We start from the raw sequence: 21,624 nt of genomic DNA, 5'->3' as shown, positions 1-21,624 counted from the left end.
CCTAGCTGCCCTGTATTAAATTAATAACAATAGTTTATATTTACCAAATTAGTCAGAATATGTCATACATCCCTGACCCCAGGGGGCTTTTATAAAACCTGAGTGTGATTTAGAATGAGTGCATGCTTTTTTGACACAATTTGGGTGAAAGACTTCTCGTCAGACTAAGAATACTTTCTATCTTACCTTGTACACCAACCTTTGTGTCCGAGGTTCTTGGAGTGTCTTCCAAAACAGCACAAATGCTAGCAGGAAGCCTCCAAGCACCAACCTAACACTAACCTATACATCTATTGTCTGAAGACCACCTAGCTAAATGTGGAAACATCACCAAGTTGGCTGCAGGGTCCTAATTTTTTATGATGACAGAAATCCTCAAATATCATTGACTAAAGTTTTATCTGGATAAGTGGAGGGAGCACCTACACTAAAGGAATCAGAGATCATTGAAGTAGAACCTCTAGAACCAAATACAAATATATTCATTTGGCACTTAACCCTTCCACGGACTACTCCAATCTACTTTCCCAGACTTATTGGGCATTACTCTGATTCCACAATATAGCCAAACTGGCCTTCATGCTGTCCCCTTGTACGTAACACTCCACTGTCCCTTCTCTGTAGCTCTACACAAGTTGTGCCCCATGGTGGAATGCCTCCTCACTTCCACCTCCAAAAACATGTTTCTTTCAAAGCTCAGGTCAATGATGCCCTGTCTGATCCTTCCCGCTGCTAATGCAAACCCAATCCGACTAAAGTACCTTGTGTTTATTTTGTACATTTATACATGTATATCTCCCCCTTAATAGAATGTAAACTCCACATTTTAGGCAAGACATGTTTTGCTTTTGTCTCTGGATTCCTGATGCCCAGCACAGTGGCTGAAGTAGATGCCTGATAAATCTTCGTGGATTAATTTGATATTCACGGTAAAGCTGTGAGGCTATCAGGTACATATGATTTCCATTTTATATATTAGGAATGAATGTGTATTTGCCTAGTCACAATAATTAAATTTCAATTAAAAAATATTTATCCCAACAGATGGAAAAGACATTCAAACTCAGGGCCTTCTAAGTCCTGTGCTATTTTCACTCTACCATACTGCCTCCTTGAGGGTAATAGGCATAAGGTGAAGATATTTAGAAAGCACTTGGTAAAGGTGTCAGGTAAAACACCACAACCAAACCACCCTCCACTGCAAGCAAATACATAAACTGATTTTAAAATATATAGAAAAAGAGTGGGTAGATAATACAAAAGTGAGAAGTACAGAAAGGTTGATTACTAAATTCTCTAGCAACAACAGTTCCCATGTATATGATGCCTTAAATTGACAAAATGCTGTCTTCATAAGAGGTAGGGTGGTGCAGTAGATAAGATAGCCTTTGAAACAAGAAGACCAAGAACATCTCTGTCTCTGACACTGGTGGTCTGAACCTAGAAAGTCACTTAATTTCTCAGTGCTTCAGGCAACTCTAAGATTCTAAGGTGCAGGGGCCGGCTAGGTGGTGAAGTGGATACAGCACCGGCCCTGGATTCAGGAGTACCTGAGTTCAAATCCGCCCTCAGACACTTGACACTTACTAGCTGTGTGACCCTGGGCAAGTCACTTAACTCTCATTGCCCCACAAAACAAAAAGATTCTAAGGTGCAGAGAAGAGGCTCTCACTGGGAGAATACATTTCCTCACTTGGAGTTCCTACACCAAGGAAGTCATGGAAATCTTTTACATCTGTCCCCTTCTCTTTGTTTCATAACCAAGACCCTAGTTTGGGGCCTCTTTGCTGTTTTTCCATTATCTTGCATCTTCCCCCTCTTTTTGACTCCAGTCTGTTTCTTTCCTAATTTTTATTCCACAATGCTGCCAGAGCTTAGCTTTTATCAGGTAGTATTAATGTTCCTTGAGGACAAAAACATTTTTTAAACTGAACATTTCATGCCTAATCTAGTACTTTGCCATTGTGGTAAAAAAATATGAAAGTTTTTTAACAGTCGGTTAGGATAACTGAAAGACGCCAGTTTTCTTTAAGGACCACCCTTTTGGGGAGGAGACCAATGGCATGAGCTATGCATGCCAGTGCGCCTGCTGCGCACGTCAGACTGCCTGCTGAGCACTTGACTTCCGGGGTGCGAGCTGAAAAGGCAAGGAGAGAACGGAAGTGGAGCTTTTTCCTGCTCGGCTGGTCTCCTGACTGCGCTGCACAGATGGTCTCTCTCTCTCCAAAGGTGGCCTTCGGTTTTGGTGAGTTTTTATAAGGAATATAGACTAAGCTTAGACTTAAGACGATTTGTATTGTGTTTCTACTTTCCTATCCTTCTAATCAACATCACCTTGTGACTACCATAACAATAAAAGGTCTATCGAGAAAACCAAAAGCTTCTTCCATTTACTAGTCTGGGAGATAAATTAAGGGAAAGGTTAAGTAGGGGAGATTTATGATCTAATATCCAATTTTAAATCTCACACCATGTAAGTGCTTACTACAATAAGCATTTACAACTGCTGAACCAAATTATGTCACTCTTAAAAAAACCTTTAGCGAATCCCCCATAACCTACTAATAAAAGTACAGGTACCTGGCATTCAAGGATGTCCACAGTTTGGCTCCAATTTTAACTCAACTCTTATTTCACACAATCTCAGAATCTGAGCTACTTATCCACATCATTTTACAAGAGAGGGAATAGGATCCAAGAGGGTGAGTTACACAGTACCAGAGGCAACATTTGAACTTGGGTCCTTTGATTTCAAATCCAGTGCTATTTGCACAATATCCTTCTCTGCCTCTTAATAGCACCACTCCCCTTTATACATACCACACTCCTGACCTTTCTCTGCATGTACATTTCTTGCTTTGATGCCTCTCCTCATACTAGTATCTCCACATACGTAATCATTCTTTTTCCAGCTAACCCTGTCCAAACTCCTATCCTTTCAAGCCACAGTTCAAATGTTAATTCATCCAAGAAGCCTTTTGCAACCTTCCTTGGTGGTGACTTCTTCCTCTGGATTTTATAGCCTTTATTCCACTTTCATATTAAACCTTAAGAGTTGTTCCTAGAGGGGCGGAGCCAAGATGGCAGAGGAAGGACATTAAAAGCACAGAGCTCCTGATAAAATAACCCCCAAAACAGCAATAAAAGAACCCCTGGAGCAGAAAAACACACAAAAATATGGGCTAAAATTATTCTCCAGCTATAGATAGATTTCAGGGGGCCGTATTGGACCACAAGTAAAGTCTAACTCCACGATCAAGCTGACAGACACACCAGACATGCCAGAGGAATTTACCCCGGAGCCTCTGAATTGGCTATAGCGCTGGCGTCTTCTGGAGCTGAGCTTATGGTCGGGTAAGAAGGCTGATCGGCTGGACAGGGCGGACAGAAACTGAAGGGATACCAGCAGGGGACAGGGAAGAATCCAGCTGTTCCACCCCAACAGGGAACCAGGAAGAAATCCTGAGTGGCAGTAGGTTCAGGTGGGGGAGGTGCACAGGCTCGTCAGAAGCTAGGAACCACACCACAGAAAGCTTTGCTGGTTGGTTGGTTGTTTAGTAAGTAGGCCTGAGGTTATCTCCGGACCTGAGAACAGGCCAGGCAAGAGAAAAACTGACCCTCCCTCAAACCGAAACACCTGGGACCCTTTGAAGCTGGGAACAGGAGTGTAGCCAAGAAGCAGCCACCCCCCACCCCCCACCCCCCACCGCCCACCGCCCCAGTGGAGAGTTTAAAATCAATTAAAAGATGAGCAAAGAAAGTTCAAAACTATAGAAAGCTATTTCAGCAACAAGGAAAATCAAGGTGCAGTCTCAGATTAGGAAATCAACCACAGGGCCCCTACATCCAAAACTTCCAAGAAAAATATGAACTTGGTCTCAGGCCGTAGAAGCTCTCAAAAGGGACTTTGAAGAAAAAATAGGAGAGAAAAAAAGGAAGACAGAGAGAGAGAGAGAGAGAGAGGAAAGAATGGAAAGAGGAAATGAGAGCGATGTAGCAGAGTCAGAGAAAAAAGTCAACAACCTTGAAAAACCAAATGAAAAAGGAGATTAAATAACTGTCTGATGAAAAATAATTGCCTAAGAATTAGGATTGAACAAATGGAAGCCAGTGACCTTAAGAGAAACCAAGACACAGTAAAGCAATCCAATTGAATGAAAAAAATAGAGGGCAATATGAAATATCTCCTTGGAAAAAAACAGCTGACCTGGAAAATAAAGCCAGGAGGGGTAATTTGAAAATCATTGGACTACCTGAAAACCATGACCAAAACAAGAGCTTAGACACCATCCTCCAAGAGACTGTGAGGGAAAATTGCCCTGATATTCTAGAAGCAGAAGCTAAAATAGAAACTGAAAGAATCCACCTAGCACCTCCTGAAAGAGATCCCAAAAGGAAAATCTCCAGGAATATTATAGTCAAATTCCAGAACCCCCATGGGTCAAGGAGAAAATAATGCAAGCAGCTAGAAAAAAAGGAATTCAAATACTGTGGAGTTGCAATAAGGATAAAGCAAGATCTAGCAGTTTCTACATTAAAGGACTGGAGGGCATGGAATATGATATTCCAGAGGGCAAAGGAACTGGGACTACAGCCAAAAATCACGTACCCAGCAAAACTTTGCATAATTTTTCAGGGGAAAAAAATGGAATTTCAATGATAAAGACGACTTTCAAGCATTTGTGAAAATGACCTGAACCAAATAGAAAATCTGACTTTCAAATACAAGACCTTGGAGAATAATAAAAAGGTAAACAGAAAAAAGAAATCACGAGGGACATTAAAAGATTAAACTGTGTCCAGTCATACATGAGAAAATAATACTTCCAACTCATAAGACCTTTTTCAGCAAGGAATACACAGAGGACACAGGTCTGAAATGAAAGAAGGGATGGTATTTTGTAAAGCATTTATTTTTTGTATATCCTTGTTCTTTATGGAGCAAACAAGATGGGTTGTCTGGTGTCTGAGGCCATATTTGGACTCTGGGCCTCCTGGGTCCAGGGCTGGTGCTTTGCCCACTATGCCACCTAGCTAACCCATGATGACATCTTTAAAATAAGGGAGAGGCACAGGAGGAATAGACTGGAGGAGGGGGGAGGGGAGAGGAGGAATGGGGAGAAGTAGCTCATAGGAAGGAAACAAGAAAAAAGCCTATGGAGGGGAGAGGAAGAGGGGGAGTGAATGAACTTCACTATTATCAGAATTAGCTCAAAGAGTGAATAGCATACATACTCAAGTGGGTATAGTAATATATTTTTGCCCTGAGGGAAAGTGGGTGGAGAAGGAGGGGGGCATGGGGGAGAAGAGGGGAAGGAGAAAGGGGAAGTTTTGGGGAGGGAGCTGTAAAAAGCAAAACACTTTAGAGGAAGGTGAAGATGTTCTGCATAACACCACTTAAATTGCTTGATTCCATAGGGAGAGTTAAGGAGGGAGGGAGGAAAAAAATTTAGAAAACAGAATTAGCTCAAAGACCATAACCTCATCAGAGCAGGCTCAAGTAGGGAATAACACACACATCCAATAGGGAAGAGTAATCCATTTAACCCTTCAGGAAAGCAGGAAGGGAAGAAGATAAAGGGTGAAGGGTGAATGAAGGGAGGGAAGGGTGAATGAAGGGAGGGAAGGGTGAATGAAGGGAGGGAAGGGTGAATGAAGGGAGGGAAGGGTGAATGAAGGGAGGGAAGGGCGGGGGAGGGGGGCACTCAGGAGCAAAACACTTATAAGGAGGATTAGGACAAATGGTATAAATATCATTGGAAGGGAATGGGATGGAGGGAAATATTTATGTTGATTGACTACAATGTCAATATGTATGGTACCTACTCTGCTGGGCTATTGTGAAGAATTAAAATTCTATGTCAAGTTCAAGGTACTATATAGAAATTGTGATGAACAGGATGCTATCAGAAAAACCTGGAAAGATGCACATGAACTGAAGCAGAGAGAAATGTACTGTATACAAAATAACAGCTTTAGTGTAAGACAATCTGCTGGGAAGGACATGGTTATTTTCAGCAAGGCAATGATCCAATATAACACTGAAGAACCTAGGAAAATTGTAGTACATCTACAGAGAAAGAACTGATGGTATCTGAAAACAGATGGAGACAATTTTTTTTTTGACAATTCCTTAATTGGAAGTTTTGTTTTTATCTGTTTCCACTCACAACCTAGATAAGGTAGAATTGTTTGTCATGATAACTCATGTATAATTTATGTTGAATTGTCTGAGTTCTTGGGGTGGGAGTGGGAGGGGAGGGAGGAAGAGAAGATGGAACACAAAATTAAAAAAAAAAATTGATGTCAAAATTTGCTTTTACATGTAATTTGGAAAATAAAAGTAAAAAATAAAAAAATAATAAAAAGAGTTGTTCCAAACATTTCATCTCCTCTACTAGACCATAAGATCCAGTGAGAGCATGGATCAATCTTTTTATTCCTGTTTTTTCTGCAGAGTAGCTCTCAAGCAGCAAATGTTCTATCAAAACAACGCTGAAGGTAGACTTAAGTTCCCAATACATGTACAAATACTTAAAAAATAAGCTACAGGGGGCAGCTAGGTGGCGCAATAGATAGAGTACCGGCCCTGATTCAGGAGGACCTGAGTTCAAATCCAGCCTCAGACACTTGACACTAGCTGTGTGACCCCTGGGCAAGTCACTTAACCCTCATTGCCCTACCAAATTAAAAAAAAAAAAAACACAAAAACCCCCCAAAAAACTATTGTGACGGGGGCAGCTAGATGGCACAGTGGATAGAGCACCGGCCCTGGAGTCAGGAGTACCTGAGTTCAAATCCGGCCTCAGACACTTAACACTTACTAGCTGTGTGACCCTAGGCAAGTCACTTAACCCCAATTGCCTCACTAAAAAACCAAAAAAAACCAAAAAAACAAAAAACCTATTGTGCTCTGCTCTTTTTAGAACAGCCACAAATTTCAGACTAGAATAGTAATTCCAAATGTAATTTCTTTAAAAAAATTTTTTTTGAGCTTCTGCCGACATGTCAACATCTAAAGGACTTAGTAAAAAATCAGATTTTATTAAGAAGAGCAGTTCTATGCAAATGAAAAAACATGATCATCTCATACCCTAAAATCATTCTGAAGACTACCTCAAATGGCATAAAGATTTCCAGTTTTACAGTCACTTCCCCCCTCCACCCAAAAAGTGCTAACTAAAAATATCTGTATTTTTAAAGCACAAAATTTTGTTGTTTGCTTTATTAATCTAATCAGCTAGTGAACACAAAATGTGCTACACTGGATTAATTCTGCACAGAAACCCCCCTATGTGACCATGAATGTTAGAGATTAGTTACAAATGTCTTTTTACCAGGCCTGTATGTCATTATTCACAAACATTATACTAGTTTAATCACAGGAGCAGGTGGCTATACAGTTTACCTGTAACTCAGTTCGAAGCTGCTGTAACTGGCCCATCAATTTTTGTATTTCTTCTCTTTGCATCTCTTTCTCATGCCGAAGGTCTTCTAATTCCATAGTACTTGCAGTATGACTATCCAGTCCTTCAAAACCAGAGCCTTCTTTCAAGCTACTAATCAATTTTTCTTTAGACTAAAAAAGGAAAAGAGATAATGATTAAATGTGCAAAAAAGATTTATTATTAACAAAATCAAAGTGATAAAAATGAAAGATTTTTATATTGCATATGAATCATATCCAAAGTTCTTTATCAAGGAAAGTTTATAATTTATAGCAATAAAAATAGTGGAAACTTGAGATAGCACAATCATTGGAGTCATGCCAAGGACTCATAACTGCCGAGGAAACATATAAACTGAAGAAAAATGGAGGCTTCTTATTGTTCTGGTACTTCTAGTAATAAATTCCTAAGATGATTTTTATTAATTTTCACAATAAAATGAATCATGCTACACAGCAAAGCTCTAGAAGACCACATAAATATAAACTATGTATAAAGCACACATTATTATTTTTAGAATTTTATTTTCCAAATTACATGTAAAAGCAAATTTTGACAACAATTTTTTTAAAACTTTGTTATCCAACTTCTCTTCCTCCCTCCCATCCCACCCCCAACCCCAAGAACTCAAGCAATTCAATATAAATTATATATGAGTAGTCATGGAAAACATCTCTACATAGCTAGGTTGTGAGAGGGAAAAAACGATAAAACAAAACTTCAGATTAAGGAATTGTCAAAAAAAAAGTGTTTCAGTCTATTTTCAGATACCATCAGTTCTTTCTCTGTAGATGGATTGCAATTTTCATAGGTTCTTCAGAGTTATATTAGATCATTGCCTTGCTGAAAATAACCATGTGCTCCCCAGCAGATCATCTTACACTAATGCTGTTATTTTGCATACAGTACATTTCTCTCTGCTTCACTTCATGTGGGCCTGGCCTTTCCAGGTTTTTCTGATAGCATCCAGTACATCACAGCTTTTATACAGTACCTTAAACCTGACAAAGAATTTTCTTCACAATAGCCCAGCAAAGTTGGTACCATAGGTTTTGACATTGTATGGCAAGCATTATAACTATTTCCCTCCATTCTATTCCCTTCTCGTGATATTTACTCTTATTTTCTATCTTATTTTGCCCTATTCCTTTTCAAAAGTGTTTTGCTACTGACTGCCCCCTCCCCCGCTCTACCCTCCCTTCATTTCTTCCCCTCCTACTTTCCTGTAGGGTTAAATAGATTATTCCTCCCAATTGGGGGTGTGTATTATTCCATCCTTGAGCCCACTTTGATGAGGTTAAGGTCTTTGAGCTAATTCTGTTTGCTAAATTTTTCTTCCTCACTCTCTCCTCAACTCTCCCTATGAAATCAAGCAATTCAATGTATGTCATACATGTTCTGTTATGCAGAACATCTTCACCTTCCTTGAAGGTGTTTTGCTTTTTACAGCTCCCTCCCCCAAACTTCCCTTCCCCTCTATCTCTGCCCCCATCTCCTTCCCCTCCCACTTTTCCTCAGGGCAAAAATATATTACTATACCCACTTGAGTACCCACATTATTTTTTAATATGATATAGTAATAACTAGTATTTATGTAATACTTTAAAGATGGCAAAAATGTTTGCTCTATATTATCTTACTTCATTCTCATAAAAAAACCTGTGAAGTGATCACTACAGATATTAACCCTGTTTTACAGAAGAGGAAACTGAGGCTAAAAGAAGATAGGTAACTAAGGGATTACATAGTTGGTATAAAGGCAGGATTTGAACCAAAGGCTTCTAGACTCCAATTCTAACACTTCTAGTAAACTTCAAAACAAAATCCACCACTGCCTCAGTAAGTAATATTACACAAATGAACCGAGTTAATTTTCTAAAATATGTTGACAGCAAAAATATAAATCCTATGCTCACTTGGAGTATGCGAGAAGCTTTTTGTTTGTAATCAGTCAGTTCTTGTTTAAGGGATTCAACATTGGTCTTGGATATTTTGACCTGCTGCTGCAATTCATCAGCTCTCCTTTTTTCTTCCACATATTTTCTTTCTGCTGTGGTGACTGCTTCTGCCAAATTCTGATGCTCCATTTCTGCTTTACTGAGGCGAGTAGAGAACTCACTCTGAAAGAAATGTTCAAACAATCATTATTCTATCATTTTGGCTTTGATTTTGCAGCCACATATTTAATAATCTATATACATTTTCTAGTTCAGTACTTAGTACAACAGACAAAGCATAAAAATAGGGAAACAGTTGCTCCTTAAAAGACCAATTATGGATTGGAGAATATATAGTTTATAGTATTCCACAATGCTGAACATAAGAATAATGTTATATTTATGAAGGGAAAAGTCTTTTTCTTATATTATGGATGACTTTAAAAAATTTAATCCTATTTAGTAAGATATTTTGAAATAATCTTTATGTATAAGGAACACTTTAAAAAAATCACACTTTAGGGGAAGCTAGGTGGCGCAGTGGATAAAGCACCAGCCCTGGATTCAGGAGTACCTGAGTTCAAATCTGGCCTCAGACACTTAACACTTACTGTGTGACCTTGGGCAAGTCACTTAACCCCAACTGCCTCACCCCCCCCAAAAATAATAATAATAATCACACTTTAAAATTGCCTAGCAGGATGCTAACACATTTATCACTTTAAAAAAAAATTGGCAATTATGAATGCAAAATCACTCACTACACACACAAGAGCAAATAAGATTTTGGTACATAAAACTTGAGAAAAATTGCTTTGTCAAAGCATGTGAAACCAAGAGGTAACATTAAATTCATAGAAAGGCAGAAGCAAATTTAGAAATTCTAAACCTGATACCAAAGCTAAGCATTTGATTAAACGGGAAAAGGAATGTTTTATAAGTCTATCAATTACCAATGCAGTTAACATTAGAAGAGAAGCAGATAAATGGGGAAAATTCTTTACAAATTTCTCTCAAAAAGGGTCTCATTTCTAAGATATATTAATTTGTGGCCTTCTAAGGCAATGTGTAGTTGCAGAGATCTATTTCTATTTGACACCAATGAGCAAAACTGGAAAAAATGGAAGATATCAAGTGCTGGAGACACTGTGGTAAAACAGACACTGTTGGTGGAGCTATAAAATGTGAACTAGTCACTATATCCCAAAAGTTATTAAACTGTGCATGCCCTTTAACCCAGCAGTACCACAGCAGTACCACTACTACTACTTCCCAAAAGATAAAACAAAAAGGAAAAGTACACATACATACAAAAATATTTATAGTAGCCCTTTTTGTGGTGACAAAGAACTACAAACTAAGGAGATACCTATCAGTTAGTCCAGGGATAGTTGAACAAATTATGGAATATTAATATGCTGTAATATTAAGCTATAAAAAAATCAAGAAAGGGACAGTTTCAGAGAAACCTGGGAAAACTTGTATGAACTGATGCAGAATGAAGTGAGCAGAATCAGGGTATTATACAATAACATTGTAAAGACAAATGACTTTGAAAGACTTAAGAACTTGGAACAATACAACGACCAACCACAATTCCCAAGGACTCACTACCCACCTACTGAAAGGACCGAGAGAAACTCAGAAAACAGATTAAGACATAATTTTTTGAAAAAGCAAAAAAAACCAGTTTTTGGATATGGCCAATGAGATTTATTTTGCTTGACTATGTATATTTATTACGAGAGTTTTGTTTTGTCTTTCATTCTTTTTCAAGCAGGAGAGGTAGGTGGGAGGAAGAGATTTTTTCATAATTGAAAAAGATTCAATTTAAAAACAACAGTCCAAGGCAGCTAGGTGGCACTGAGGATAGAGCACCGGCCTGATTCAGGAGGACCTGAGTTCAAATCCGGCCTAGACATTTGACACTTACTAGCTGTGTGACCCTGGGCAAGTCACTTAACCCCAATTGCCTCACCAAAAAAAAATATATATATAGATATATATCATACATACACACATACATATATATAAAAACAACAGTCCAAGAAATACACAATTTATCAAATCTGAAAAAAATCAGAAGAATTCTCTGAAAACATGAATTCTAATAACTTCAGAATCAAGCTAAATTTTATAATTCTAAAGTTACCAACAATAACAAATTTAAAAATTAACAGAATTAGCAGCGAATGTTTATGAAACTGTGAACGTTCACTATTTCTATATTATATATACATCATACATGTATATGTCACTTACTTTATAATAACTTTAACAAAATTTAACAAGATAACTGTAACAAGATTTGTCATACTAAAAAATGTTTCTCTGGTTTATCCGCCTAAAGAAACCATGTATTTCTTGAAATGCTGCATAGTTCTTTTAGAAAAGATATAGGGGGCAGCTAGGTGGCACAGTGGATAAAGCAACAGCCCTGGATTCAGGAGGACCTGAGTTCAAATATGGCCTCAGACACTTAACACTTATTAGCTGTGTGACCCTGGGCAAGCCACTTAACCCTTACTGCCCTGAAAAAAAAAAAGATATACATATAGACAGAATAAAATGATATTGGAAAAAGAATTCCCATTATAGAGTTTGCCATTCTAACCTGCATCTGCTTGTAACTATCCTGCTCCCGCTTCAAGGCAGACTCAGCATCATGTAGTCTTTCTTGTAGAGTTTGCAAAGCTTTATTTTGCATACTGTTTCCTTCACTGTGATCTTGCAGTAATCTAAAAGAAAGTATCTTTTTATTCATTCAAACACTTACTAAGTATTTGTGTGCAAAGCCTATTACGTTACATAAATAAAATATTAAATATTTTCATTTAAAATACCAAAATACTGAATTAAAAGTGGTTAAGTAAACCAATTTTAAAAGTGTCTCCTTGCACTTCGACCCATGACAAAAAGACAGACTAGATTTTGACTAGATTTTATGTTGAAGTATCTTCCTTCTGTTGGGAGCTAACACTGACATAACCAAACACTTCCAGGTTCAAAACCTGCTTATTGTAGTAAATATGTATTTTCAACATTTAGGAAAAAATTTCCTTCTCTGGGACATTCATAAGTTATAACTAAAATGGAAGCTTTCTGGCACATGTTTACATCATCCTTTGATCTCTCATCTAGAGCAAATGAAAAGCTACCGTGATTTTTCGCTCTGTAGTGCTTCCAAGGCTTCAGTTCGAGTATTCAGCAGTTGATCAGCTTCCTGCAATCTCACTTTCAGCACAGCCAGCTGCGAATCCTTTGCACCTATTGCTTCAGTCAGATCATCAACTTGAGCTCGAAGTTCTCGAACTACCTGATCATTCTTAGAATGGTCTACATTCCATTTCTCCACCCTTGCTCTTGCCTTGCTTAATTCTATGAAAGAAAAAATTTCAACCTGATAAATCACATTCTAATAGTGCATACTCATTGTCATTTGAATAACCTGTCATTTCCAGCAATCTGAGAACTGTGAGGCAAGTAGTAAAATTTATCCCCCTTTTATAAATGGGGAAATTGAGGCTCAGAGGTAATCCTGGATCCTAGCCCAGACCTTGTCATGTTAACCAGCAATTCTCTTCCAGTATAACTTTTCTTCTAAAATACATTATGTAGGGGCAGCTAGGTGGCGCAGTGAATAGAGCACCAGCCCGGGAGTCAGGAATACCTGAGTTCAAATCTGGCCTCAAACACTTAACACTTACTAGCTGTGTGACCCAGGGCAAGTCACTTAACCCCAATTGCCTCACTAAAAAAAATAATAATAATAAATAAATAAAATAAAATACATTATGTAGAGAAAAGGAATCTGAATTTCTCTACTGTTCATTTAACCAAAATCAGTTTGTTAAGATTTTTAAATTAGTTGCCCTAATTTTTATTCTTCAGAACCATTTTCTTAGCTTTACCAATCAAAGCCAAAATGATGTCAACTCAACCCAACCCAACCCAACCCAACCCAACCCAAGGTTATAAGGAATCTTGGATGGAAATATATCCTTTTGTCTAGATAGCCCAAGGCTTATTAACAAGATTAAACCACATCTAGAGGGAAACTATTTTGCTCTGATCAGCTTGAGTGGGGGGTCTTAGACTCTTTTCTCTGATGTCATCCCTGGACTTCATTTTAATATAACCCACCTCCAATCATGTCAACTAATTAGATTTGATTGCTGTGTGATGGACTGAGAACCAACCTCAAGGAGGGGGTCTTTGGTCTGAGAGATGCCATAGACCTTCTTTTATTATATCCTGCTAGCCATATTAATAAAATTGATTATCCAGAAACTATGTTTCTCATATTTTTAATCATCACACTCACAAGGAGTGATAAGGCTCACTGTTCAGTCACACAGGGTGGCAGGTATTGTGTTGGGAGCAAGCGATAACAGAGCAGCAGCCTGAATATGCACAGGTACCCCAGAAATCTTAAAAGACCTCTAATAAAGGCCTATAAGAAATTGAACTGATTCTCTACAGAGAATTTATGGAAAGACATGCACAAAATTACATAGGACAAGGTGGCAGTGAGGCATTGCAGCTAGGCCAAGGAGAAAGTACCCACATTTTTGAGCAATAATATTAATCTTGAGATACTGGTGTGGCATGGCTGATCTTCTGTTTTATATTTAATCACATTTTTTGCATTATAGTACACTTACTCTAAGATTTTTAAATGAACTAGCTTTAAAATTCAATTATTCTGTATTTGGACATTGCCAGATAAGCCAGAGTGCAGTAGTTATAAGGAGAAATTAAAATTTTTTTCCGACCAGTCTCATCCACTCTCACAGGGAAACATGCTCCATTTTACAAATAATGTTTAAATTTTAGCTGTAGAATCATTTTTGATATATGTAATTGTAGACAGAAACCAAAGTAATTTTCTGATTTAGAGTGCACAACTTATTTTTTTTAACCATGAAATTCTCTACCTTCTTGTGTTTCCTTGGATCTCTGAATTAATGACGCCATTTCTTGATTTAAAGATTGCACTTCATTCCTTAGTAGTTGATTCTCCAATCGAAGATTTGACAATTCCTGTGACCTGCCATCATTATTAGCAGAAAGGCTTTCATCACTAGATCTAGCACTCAGGGATGTAGTTTCCTTTGCAGCATCCACTTGAGCTCCTACTCCAGAATCTGAACTGTCAGAGGTTTCTGTGAAAAGGGGGGAAAAGTACTTATTACTTCAGCATATGCATTAAAAACTACATGTTGTCATGAGATGTCTTTCACACTATTACAAGCATTATTTATTTATTTATTTATTTTGGTGAGGCAATTGGGGTTAAGTGACTTGCCCAGGGTCACACAGCCGTTAAGTGTCTGAGGCTGGATTTGAACTCAGGTCTTCCTGACTCCAGGGCCGGTACTCTATCCACTTCGCCATTTAGCTGCCCCTGTTACAGGTATTATGAAAAGAAATCTTGAAATTTCTCAAAAAAATTTCACTTTGAAGGATACTTTTACTTCCACAGACGGGATTTAGGGAGCTTTCAATGGTTTAAGGACCAGATTACACTGAATACATGCTGATAGGGAACAGAAAAAAGATCATGAATTTGGAAGTCAAAGAAGCAGGAAATCTTAGGGCTTATCATTAAGCATGGAAGATCATTAGCCTTGGAGTCAGATCAGTTTTGATTCCTAGCTCTACCAACTGCAGGCTATATAACCTTTGGGAAATCACTCACTTGGTGCTTTTGTTTTCTGACTTTGGTTTGAATCTCAGTTTTCCTTCTTCTCTACTTGTTTTCTTGGACAAATCACTTAATGTCTCCAGGGCTCAGTTCCCTCAACCACAAAATAGGCAGGTTCTATCAGATGCTTGCTAAGGTCTCTTTCAATTTTAACATCTATGGTCTTACAATCTACTGAACAGAAGAAACTACCACAGGATGAGAATCAAATAACTACCATATACATAAAGAAAGAGCTTTGTAATCTATGACATACCATAATATCTGAGACACTTTTATTATGGAAATAGTCTAAGAACTTGAAATTACTATGACTTAAAAACAGCCATGAAGGTGCAGTGGATAGAGCACCAGCCCCGGATTCAGGAGGACCTGAGATCAAATCCGGCCTCAAACACTTGACACTTATTAGCTGTGTGACCCTGAGCAAGTCACTTAACCCCAATGCACTCACAAAAAAAAAAAATGGCATGAAGTCCAAGAAAAGGAAGTCCTTCCTCTCCCCTATACCACCAACTTAAATAAAACACACATCCTAACAGAAAGTTCACGTTTGAAATGGGGTCAGTAAAAACCTATTCAGACAATCAAACTAAGTCCTTGAAAAATAAGATAACTTTACTTAGAAAGAATGAAAAGTAAGACTGACTCAGAAAATTTGATTTTCATTTGTTCAAAGACAATGTTAAATCTGCCAATGGACCCAGTACTGAACTTATTTTTTTTTTTAGGTGAGGCAATTAGGGTTAAGTGACTTGCCCAGGGTCACACTGCTAGTAAGTGTAAGTGTCTGAGCCAGATTTGAACTCAGGTCCTCCTGAAATCCGGGGCTGGTACTCTATCCACTGCGCCACTTAGCTGCCCCTACAGCACTGAACTTAACAGAAAGGAAAACCCAAAATTAAATCCTACCTCAGACACTTTAATAACCTATGGACCAAGTCACTTAACCTCTCAGCTTCAGTCTCCTCAACTGTTAAAAGGAGAAGATAGAAGGGACCTACTACATAGGGTTAAGACGAAACAAGAATATATGTAAAGCACTTTGCAAAAAGTGTTATTCTATATTAAACTGCTATATGTGAGCTACTTATTATATTATTATAGCTTTTAGTTCATGGGCCATATCTAGCCTAATCTCATTTTTACAGATTAAAAAAAACTGAGGCAGATCCAGGTCTAGAAGTTAGTTCTTCTGTTCATAGTAATGTTTCAATTATACTACAATGCATTTAATTTAATGTAAAATAGTTTCATATTTATCATATTAAAAAAAGAAACCATGCTTTTGGGACAAAGGAATATTTTTAATGGCCTTTAAACTGATTAAAACACTAAGATGGACAGTCTAAATCAGTATCTTCAAGTAAGAGCAAACTGCAATTGAGTTTTTCAAAGTGTCAGTCATTAAATATGATTTATGTGACAGTCACGTGAGGAATATTAAGTAGATAGCTGGTAGCCCGTGAATAGAAATTTGGGCCAGTAGTCAAGAAGTACTGAGTTCAAACAACCCTCAGAATCTTATTGTGTGAACCTTGGCAAATCACTTAACCTGTCTCGTTTCTTCAAATGTAAAACAGGCCTTATAGTAGCACCTACCTCCCAAGGTTGTTGTGAAGATCAGGTATTTGTAAAAGCACTTAGCACAGTATCCAGCACCTAGAAATCATTATATAAGATCTTGTTCACTTCACTTCCCTTATAGCCTTTTTTCCCCATGGGACAGTGAGGGTTAAGTGACTAGTCCAGGGTTCACACAGCTAGTAAGTGTCAAGTGTCTGAGGCAGGATTTGAACTCAGGCTCCTCCTGAATCCAGGGCCGGTGCTTTATCCACTACACCACCTAGATGCCCCCGATTATAACCTTTTAAAATATACTTAAGTATAAAGCTTTAAAAGATTACAGGAGCGGGGCAGCCTAGACTGGCGCAACGGATAGAGCACTGGCCCTGGAGTCAGTAGTACCTGAGTTCAAATCCGGCCTCAGACACTTAACACTTACATATCTGGTGACCCTGGGCAAGTCACTTAACCCCAATGCCTCACTTAAAAAAAAAAATTACAGGAGCTGAAAAAAACTTTCAGATATAATACAGACAAATGCCAAAGGCTTAACATTAGAAACCTGGCACTGTGCTATGGTATTTATCATAAAAAACACAGTATTTAAAATTTTTCTCAATTACTTTATGTAAACACTTCAAATAAGGACATACATTTTTGTTTTATCACCCACACACTCTAGAAAAGGTTTTTCTAGTCTTGATGAATGGCTAACACCATGCCATAACAGAGATATTTGGGCAGAAAATCACAGTAAAAATTCTCATCAACATTTTTTATAACCTGACCTGTGATTTTACCTGGGGGCTTGCCCAGTGAGAAAACCCCCTTTACCAATGCACATTAGCAATTGCTCTACAATTTATACTCTTAAGAGTTGCCTGAGGCATTTCCAAATTAACTGGCTTGACAAGGGCCACTTTGCTTGGTTAGTATATCTCTGAATCAGGAAACTAATCCAGGGATTTCAAACTCTAAGGCCAACCCTATTCCCCTGTCTCACAATTAGGTAAACAGATTAAAAACCCCAAATCAGATATCCTTTCAACTCCTTAGTCATATAAAAACTTCCCCAAATTTCAAGACTGAATCTTAGGTCAAAAACTTCTGTTGCAGCCAAACTCTTACTCAAATAAAAATAATCAGTCTCAATTGAGATCTACCTTTAGAGCAATACCAAACAGAAATTTTGTCAGGAGAAAACAATGGTGATGCCTTATAGAAATGTTTATAATAAGATATAACTTAGAAAAGAAATGCTGATAAAAATGAGATAAAGAAAAACTTTCATTACCATTTCCATAGAGCTATTTATACAAACCTATAAGATGCTAAAGTTTCCATTACTGTTATTTCAAAGGAAAAACTGAAAACCATACATCATATATATATATATGTATATATATAGTATATAAGCACTGCAATAAACTTCCATGAATAAATTCTTAAACTATACAAAGTGTTTATGTTGAATACCAGTGAGTTGTCCACAATTATTATTTGTTGATATCTGAATATGTTAAATCTACACTGAGAAAACCTGCTCACTTCAAATTGCAACTTTAGACATGCTACATAGATGTTTTATACTATTACTGAGGATGGGACCATGTCTTCCATTTTTAAATTTCCATCCTAGTAGAAGTACAGTGCTCAGCACCCAAATCAAAAGAAGTTGGCTACCACACAATCCACATTTTACCTGAATAATATGGCTTATCACAAGTATCTTGCACACTGTGGATTACTTTCCTTATGATGGGTCTTTTGTTCCTCTTTGAAGAAATAAATTTGAATTAAACTGCTCTGAACTCCATGTACAACTAAATACCAAGAACAAAATAAAGCTTATATGGCAGAATTTAGTAACTGCATCTACAAATATGATCATACATACTACTGTGTGTTCAAGATTAAAACTTCTTAAAACTTACATCACTAAAGTAATTTTCAGAGTACTGCTCTTAAAATCCCTTCTCTATTAAATCATATAGGTCAAATATTAATTAAAGTCTTAATTGGATACCTCATTGTAGCAAGGTGATGACTCTGGATCTCAAAGGCAATGCCAGTGGCATGGAAGCTCTGGTGAGTACTACCAAAAACTGGGAAAGTTTGAATACAGGAATAGAGGCAGACTGTATATTATCCAAGACTAGGCCAGTTAAAGTTTAGAGATGTTCATCTCTAAATTGGCTACAAGTGATTAATTTTTTTTGGTCAGAGCAATAGACTGTCAGGTCAAGAAGTCATAGGGGTATTATCTCCACTGGTCAAAGGTCCAAATTATGGACCATTGAAATATGTCACAGATGGATCAGACTGTGCTCAATGATGAGAACAAAGGTGGTAAAATTTAAGGGAAAAAACCCAACCTCTACTAACTTTATAAAAATGGCTGTGATGGGCATCATCAACTGCCAGGAGGAATCACTGAAAACTCAAACTACACTTTTCACTACTGAAATGTACAAACAGCTGCTTCCATTCGCTAGCCCCTCCATAGTCTTCAGTTTTGCTGATGGAGCAATGCAAACAGAGGTACTAGTCTCACAGATTGAGAAATCAAAGCTTTTGTTTAACTACCTTCAAATCCTTCCATCTGACTTGGATCAGAGTTTTCATATATCTTTTTGCTTTTATTGGGTAACAAAAACAAAAATAAGATGTTGACAAAGCATTCTTAATACAATCTTAAAATTCCAGACAACAGCATTCTTAAATCTCATAAAATGTCCTTATTTTGGTGTCCTAATATTTTGGTAGATCAATTTATGAGTTAAGTTCTAAGATTCTGGCTGAATAAATGATTACCTTACACGTAACATTTCAAGGCCCTTTGCTGTGAAAACTCTAAAAGAATATCGGTGTTCATTGGTGTTACTATAAGCACACGCTGCTGTTCGACTCTGGGCAATTATCTCTGGCCAGGTATCCCTTGGACTAGGAATAGACTAGAGGAAGGTGGGTCAAAAATATCACGAACTTCTTTATGCCATGGCTTCATATCCAATTTAAACTATTGCTTTCAACACTGTAATTCAAAATGACAGATAGGACTAATTAGCTACCATGGCCTTGACTCCTGGTGGAGTTTTCTTCAGTAGTTTTGATGCTGGGTGTACCGGTAGACACAGAACTAATGCTTGATGTCCGAGAATGACTTTGAATAGCTGCCTTGCCCCTTTCTTTTTTAGTTTCAACCCTTCCATTAGGTTCCTTCTCTGAACTATTGAGAAATCAAATAGCTGTTCATCATCAGGTTCAGACTTTTTTCTTCTAACAAATGGGAAGAAGGCCTAGGAGCAGATGTATTTCACTCAGGTGGGAAGACTCCACTGATGTCCTAGATCCCACTTTCACATTTGCAGTCCCTGCTAAAATGGTAGCCTTCTGATGTCTAATGTGATCTGCTGCAGAAGAAATGTAATTAGCTTTAGATACAGTCTGATATGTCAAGTCTGTATTTTGTTGGTGTAGTTCAGAATATTCAGGGTCTGTGTTATATATGATGTTACTGAGTTTTCTTTTTACTAAGAGCTGTTGCAGCCCCCCTTGGTCAACCTCCTGTTCAGAAGGTCCTCAGCTTTACCAGCAAGATCCGCAAACAAGACATGATGGAAATTGTAGACTCCTATAGAATTGAAAATGCCAAATTAGTAACGTAACAATGATTTTACCAATACTGTCGCTACAACAAAAAATATACACATACAAAAAGGCAGCAAACCTTAGTAGATAGTTATTTCAGGCAGTAATTGATAATAAAATCCTCAGTTAATTTTTAATAATACTGACGATTCAGCAAATATTGAGTGTCCACCATGCCAAAGCACTGTGGTACATGATATAAAAGGTACAAAGAAGAAACTGTGAATCCTGACCCCTGTGCAATTCAGTCTTTTTAGAGTTTGTTTTAAGGATTCTGATAAATAATGAAGTAAAGGAAACATAAAGTCTCCTAAAACAGACTAAGAATAATGCAATTACAACAATGCAGAAACAGCACTAGAGTTAGTACAAAAGTTAGAATACCACTTTCAACAACTGTGTGACCAAAGGCAAGACATTTAACCTCTGTCAACTTCAATTCCTTCATCTGTAAAAAGTGGGATACAATACCTATAGTAACTACCTTACAGTGTTGTTGTAAAAGCACTCTACAAACTTTAGAGCTATATAAATATCCATTATTATCATTACCTTCGTGTTAAAGTGCAGAATTATATCATAGTTACATTTAAATTGGAGACAGGGAAATTCATATTTGTGACTTATTTAAGTTTGACAATGATGTTTTTTAGTAAAACCCTAATTTTATAATTAAACCAATTAAGAATGAAGTTGATGCTAGATCATACATTTATGAACGGAAACAGGAGTAAACCCGAACTACCTTAAATCCAGCCCTAGCGACTCTCTCTTATCTCCTTGCCTAGCGGAGTAAAATTAAATAATTATGCTCCTGACTCAAAGCCTTTGTCCTAAAGCTGATTGCTCATTAAACACTACAAGCCTAATTAATACAACAGCACTTTGGGCATGTGCCCTATAAAAAGCGACAACCGAGAAGAGGTTCTCAAGCTTGCTCCATTTCTTTCAGAGTGTAGCTCTTACAAAATACAAAAACTAATCGAGATGATTTCTCAAGCAGGGGCTTCAGAGATGGGGGAAAAAAAAAAAAGGTCGGGCAGTTGGCCGGGAGCCCCCGTGCCTAACCGAGGCCATAACCAAAAGCCAAATTTTTAAGTTCATGACCCTGAGGACACTCGTTATAGATTAGAGGGAGGCCCTAATGCGGGATTTTTTAACCTGAGGTTCATGGACCAAGGGGTCGTGAATAGAAGGGGGGGGGCGGGAGGGTCAACTTGGAAGACTAAAAACATTGCCTCTTGATTTCAATATAAGTGGCATCTTTTGTAATCCTATGTATTTAACTTTATACATTTTAGAATATTATTATGAG

The 21,624-nt window shown here is 37.6% G+C and overlaps 1 protein-coding gene across 1 annotated transcript in view; it reads right to left on the bottom strand.

Annotated features, from left to right (window-relative positions):
* The window catches only part of GOLGA5 (golgin A5), a 33,045-nt gene extending 12,561 nt beyond the window's left edge, over positions 1–20,484 (bottom strand). Inside the window, 11 exon segments of the mRNA XM_043980587.1 lie at positions 7,409–7,579; positions 9,365–9,568; positions 12,000–12,123; positions 12,544–12,763; positions 14,323–14,550; positions 19,730–19,894; positions 19,897–19,947; positions 19,950–19,973; positions 19,976–20,222; positions 20,225–20,292; positions 20,457–20,484. Coding sequence (XP_043836522.1) covers positions 7,409–7,579; positions 9,365–9,568; positions 12,000–12,123; positions 12,544–12,763; positions 14,323–14,550; positions 19,730–19,894; positions 19,897–19,947; positions 19,950–19,973; positions 19,976–20,222; positions 20,225–20,292; positions 20,457–20,484 — 1,530 coding nt within the window.
* Positions 20,485–21,624: the final 1,140 nt, after the last annotated feature.

Source organism: Dromiciops gliroides, chromosome 2, assembly GCF_019393635.1.
Source record: "Dromiciops gliroides isolate mDroGli1 chromosome 2, mDroGli1.pri, whole genome shotgun sequence".
Classification (NCBI taxonomy): Eukaryota; Metazoa; Chordata; class Mammalia; order Microbiotheria; family Microbiotheriidae; genus Dromiciops; species Dromiciops gliroides.
This window is presented reverse-complemented; position numbering and strand designations above follow the sequence as displayed.